Source organism: Convolutriloba macropyga, unplaced genomic scaffold (assembly GCF_964194025.1).
Source record: "Convolutriloba macropyga unplaced genomic scaffold, txConMacr16.3 SCAFFOLD_2710, whole genome shotgun sequence".
Taxonomy (NCBI): domain Eukaryota; kingdom Metazoa; phylum Xenacoelomorpha; order Acoela; family Convolutidae; genus Convolutriloba; species Convolutriloba macropyga.
Genome location: NW_027452047.1, coordinates 4,232 through 9,572, shown reverse-complemented (window position 1 = coordinate 9,572; position 5,341 = coordinate 4,232). Strand labels below are relative to the sequence as shown.

The window sequence follows — 5,341 nt, the reverse complement described above, 5'->3', positions numbered from 1 at the left end:
AGGAACTAAAATTGTCATTTGAACGAAGTAAAAATTTTCTAAGAAATAGGAAAATACTAAATCGACCTTGCTGAAAAACTTATAAAAAACTATAATCAGTTCAATTGACGAATATTTAGTTTTAAAGCACAAAAATCTTTCAAAATTACTAGAATTTTGAAAGATTATTTTGAATTTCAGAATTAATTTATCCGCTCAATTATGAGAAACATCCTTATGATGTCGATTATTAATTTACGGGGTGAAATGCATGCAAGAGGGGTGAAAAGATGAGGTTAAGTTATGCGGGCTGAAATAAAAAGTAACCGACTAAGAATTGCTATCGAACGTCAGGTGAGGGCAATTTAATTTAGGGATGTAGCTTAGAAATTTCTTCGTGGGTGCAAAAACTCCGATAGGCGTTCAAACCCCTGACCTCCTGGATAGCAGTCTGACATCGTACTCACTAAGCTACAACGTCTTTGATATTCAACCACTCACAATCGATTTTATATAGCAAGAAACAATAAGAGCAATTGAAATCGCTCAAAATGAAGAAGTGAAGCGTGAAAAAGTCACCGAAGAAGTCAAAGAATGTTCTAGAACAAAATTGCAAAAACGGGCAAGCGGAAATTTTGTATTTGTTGTGCCTCGTTCTCGTATAGAGTAATAAACTTGAATAATTCTTGAAAGAAAAAGTATATAAATTTCAAGAATCAATTTGGAAGGTTTTTACTATGTATCGGAACATAGACAAACTCACGAAGTAACTTTCATGATCTATTTACGTATAGAAACATGTTTAACAAGCGTATCTCGAACGTACAAGACGATAACATTACACATGATAACACACAAAAAACCATAAGCTCTCTATACGAGAGAAAACCGCATGTTTTTTATTGCATTAGACAACCAGAAGGTCGTCCGCCAAACGTATCTTTGATCTCTAGTTGAAGGTCGAAAAGAGGTCAAAAACCTATTAAGTTTAACCTAAAAACCATACACAAAATTTTATGGGGGCAAAAAGTTCTGACTTTGACGGGATTTGAACCCGCGACCTCTGGGGCGCGGGCCAGAGGTCTTAACCGCTCGGCGAAATAGGTTATAGAACAATCTGTGCGAACGCACATGTTATTCCCTTTCGCTTGTACGCACTTGCATTGGCAACATCCTCCGGCCCCAAAAGTGATGATTCTAAGACAGGCAATAGATTAATTACGGGGCGGGTTAGGGTGCCGGTTGGTGTTCGCACTTCGGCAGATCGCGCAATTCCATCGTTACCGTAACGCAGACTCGAAACTCTAGCGAGTGGATAGTGTCCCCTTGGCTGTCGTCATCGACTATCCAGACTAAGTCGCCAGTTTTCAGCACTCCGGTTGGTTGAGTTCTCCATTTGGGGCGGCGGTTCAACGCAGGGACGTACTCTTTTAACCAACGCTTCCAAATCTCATTCGCGTAAGCTTGCGCTCTAGCATACCTCTTACGATGGTTAAAGTCATCAACCGGAGCGAGTGAAGGCAAGCAGGAGCTGCGATTTCCAAGGAGGAAGTGGTTCGGCGTCAAGGCGTCGAAGTCGTTAACGTCGGAACTAACCGGCGTCAACGGGCGGTTATTCAGCGTCTGTTCGACTAAACGGAAAGTCGTCTGTAGTACTTCATCAGTAAGTCGGCGGTTGTCGAGTATGGCGTACAAAGTTCGCTTGAAACTACGCACAAGCCTTTCCAAGACGCCTCCGTGATGCGGCGATGCCGGTGGATTAAATTTCCATTTGATTCCCTTCTGTGCGAGTTTTGAAGCTATCAACTTTGCATCCCAATTGAGCAGACATGCCAATAGGTCCTTTTCTGCACCGACAAAGTTCGTCCCATTGTCTTACCAGATTACTGATGGCAATCCACGACGTGCGATGAATCGCTCGATACCCATCACACAGGTGTTTGCATCCATCGAGTGCGCTATCTCGACATGTACGGCACGAGTCGTGATACATGTGAACAAGAAGCCCCATCTTTTCTCAGATGAGCGGCGTATCGTTACGTAAAAAGGTCCAAAGTAATCTAGACCCACGTTGGTGAAAGGCGGACTCTGAAACCCAAGTCGTTCAGACGGAAGATCAGCCATCATCAGCTGGACGGGTGTTGCATTTCTTTTTCGGCAAAGAACGCAACTGAGGCGAATAGAACGGAGTGTTGAACGAAGTTTCAGGACCACAAATCTTCTTTGGATAAGTGCACGGAGATAATCGACACCTTCATGGTGATGCTTCAGCTGCATGCGGCGTAGGAACAACAGAACTAATGGATGGCGTCCATCAAATATTATTGGATGCTTCAAGTCAAAGTCAATTTCGGCGAGACGCTTAATGCGACCGGTTGACCGTAGTAGGCCACCAGGTCCAATGAACGGCGAGTAAACGGCAATACGGCTTTTCTTGTTAATTTGTTTTTCTTGAGCAAGCTGTTGTCGCTCAAGGGGGAATGATTCAGATTGAATAATTAACTGCAGTTTTTGTTCTGCAGCGTTAAGTTCTTCCGGATCAACTATTTCCTTTCCAGAAGACCGATAGGCGAGATGACGAGGAAGTAATCGCATGCAATACGCAAGTATCCTAAGCAGTTTAGGATACGAACTGAACTCGAGGAACGGAAGGCTAAAGTCCCTTTTGAAAACGTCGGTTATCAAAGTTAAAGTCATCTCTGAAGAGGATGCATCAATTGAATGACTCTTCAATTTGATGTTTTTAACTACATAGGTATTCGGCTGGAACGGGAAATCGGAAGTTCGGAGAAACTGGGGACCATGCAACCAACTGCTTTTTTGCAGCGCTTCAGAAGACATTCCTCTGGTACCTGCGTCGGCAGGATTAGCATGAGATGCAACATGATGCCATTGATCGACACTTGTCCCTTCAAGAATCTCCGAGACGCGGTTTGCGACAAATCTTGGTTGCTTTTCCAGCGAGTTCAACCATTTGAGGACAGTAGTGCTATCTGTCCACATAAACGTATTATGAACAGGTACAGTAAGTGCTTTGCATACTTCTTCTCTCAATCGGGCTGCGAGCAAAGCTGCCTGTAGTTCAAGCTTCGGCACGGTGAGTCTTCATTGGGGCGACCCGTGCTTTTCCGAGCACGAATGCAAGTTCAGTGCGTTTATTTTCAGATGGCGGACTGACAAGTGCACGCAAGAACGCAACTGCGCTAAAAACTTCCTGAGAACTATCTCCGAATACGTGCAATTCGAGGTGTTCAAAAGGACCGGAAAAATAGCAGCGAGGTATGTTAACAAAGCCAGCGTTGGTAACTCAGAACTCCACGAGGAGAATCGATCAATCATCTCATTGGGGAGTTTTTTATCCCAGCTCTGACCATGTAAACGCCAGACACTTTTCAGGAGAAGTCGTGCTGTGACGGTAAAAGGAGCAACTAAGCCGATGGGATCAAATACTTTGGCTACTAAACTCAAAACCAACCTTTGCGTGACTGCTTTACTGCTATCACAAGAACTGCCGCGACTTACTACTAGAGTGTCTTTGGTATGATCCCACTTTAATCCCAACACATGAGAGGATGACTCTTCCATTGATGCACCAATGACTTTCGGAACAGCCTCAACTGATTGATCTTTAAGCTCTTCTAGTAAACCTGGCACACTACTAATGATCTTAGTTAGTTTGAAACCACTCTTACTAAGTAACTTGACCAAGTCTCGTGACCGCTTGAGCGCCCCATCAGGAGATTCCAGTGAGTCCAGGTAATCATCCATATAGTATTTTTCATGAACTGCCTTTGCTGCATCTGGATACTCTTTTTCATGATTTCGTGCTGTTCGCTGCAACGCGTAATTTGCGCAAGTCGGCGAATCTTTTGCGCCGAAGATGTGTCTAGTGTACTGATACACCTCAACGGTCTTTGAGGGGTCCTCCCGCCACAAAAAACGGAGAGCTGGTTGATCAGATGGCAACACACCTACCTGCAGGAACATTCCCTAGATGTAAGCGGATACAGCGATTTAATGCTGACGGAATCTGATCAGCGTGTGAATCAACTTCTGTAGAAGATCTGGACCAGTTAGCAGGACTTTGTTCAAAGAAACTCCTTGAAACTTGGAGGCACCATTGAGGACCCTTCGCACCTTACCAGGTTTGTTTGGGTTCATGACCGGATGATGCGGCAAATGAAAACGTACCCATTTGCATTGGCAACAGTATAAAAAGACCAACACGTTTACAATAATTACTTCAAACTTCTTTCGGGAGCAATAAAAAACAGGTTGAAAAGAAGTATAAACGATCAGGATAACAGTTGTCCACAATCATCGTCCAGGATAACAGTTTCGATCAAGAGTCCTTAATAGGAAAGAAGTCGTTGATTTTTTCATCCACGCTATTTGACCAAGTGTCATTTTTTGAATATTACTGGAAATTCAACGCCTTATTTTGTTCAACAGCTTCAAAAAAATCTTTGCTTTCAAAGTTTTGCAACCCATGAACGAATCTGTTCAATTCATGGTCAAAAGTCCAAAATGGCGGCGTTATATCTCTCGGCAGAGAAACATTAAAAACGTCTAAGCATTTCGAATTGTTTATAAGATTCGATACAAGGAAAGATAGGCTGCACCGAGATACCTCGCACGGCAAGAAAACTATAAGTAACAAAAAAACATTCATTTGACGACCATATTCGAAGTCAAAATGGCTAAAATCAGTTAAATCGCATTTATAAACGCATAATTATTTTACACTGGAACAATTCTTAAAGTGTCGCAGCCAGGAAAATGGAATTCACAAGAAACTGCAAGAGTTCGGGAGGGACGACATGTCGGCTTCTATATTGGGCTCATAATAAAGTCCCAAATTAATATTGCAGACACGGAAAGCATTTATTAATGATTCGTGCGAGCATTTCAAAGTTATAAATCCGTCGTTTGATTCGAAGGACATTAATAAGAGGAAAATGTTCAAAATTTGAGTCTTTTGAGAAATCAGGGGCATAGCATGAAGCGACGTCAGCTGAGGCAGAAATTTCGAGAACTCGATACTCAAATCTGTCCATGGCAAAGATTCCTTCAAGTCCCTCAAATGGCAAAGAATCTACCCCTCAAATCTGTGAGTTTCCCTCAAGATGGTTGTCAGCGGCGTACAAGCTATACCCATATGACATTCTCCAATATGTCAGCTAATTAGAGCGATTTTGAGGGCTCTAACTATTTTGGGTTTCTCAAGCTTTATTTAAAGATTTTAAGTCAGGATGCTCGAAAGAGTTCTTTTGGCAGTTTTGAATCTCCAGAAAAAAATTTTTGTGCAGCAAATGTTTTATTCACGAGTCAGCTGAGCTGTAGCTATCGTTCTCTCTGTTCT

The 5,341-nt window shown here is 42.6% G+C and overlaps 1 protein-coding gene across 1 annotated transcript; it reads right to left on the bottom strand.

Annotated features, from left to right (window-relative positions):
* Positions 1-1,209: 1,209 nt before the first annotated feature.
* LOC142357130 (uncharacterized) lies at positions 1,210-3,747 on the bottom strand. The gene is made up of 3 exons (XM_075408816.1): positions 3,351-3,747; positions 2,232-2,972; positions 1,210-1,826 (listed from the first exon to the last, which is right to left on the bottom strand). Exons 1-3 carry the CDS (start codon positions 3,745-3,747, stop codon positions 1,210-1,212), a joined length of 1,755 nt encoding a protein of 584 aa, XP_075264931.1.
* Positions 3,748-5,341: the final 1,594 nt, after the last annotated feature.

Excerpts from the sequence above, each read along its gene's own strand:
- LOC142357130 (XM_075408816.1), bottom strand. The coding sequence starts at position 3,747 with ATGGATGATTACCTGGACTCACTGGAATCTCCTGATGGGGCGCTCAAG. Across the intron at positions 2,973-3,350 it reads AAGTGTCTGGCGTTTACATG|ATAGCACTACTGTCCTCAAA; the intron begins GTCAGAGCTGGG and ends TTATGTGGACAG. Across the intron at positions 1,827-2,231 it reads GCTGAAGCATCACCATGAAG|AAAAGGACCTATTGGCATGT; the intron begins GTGTCGATTATC and ends TTGTCGGTGCAG.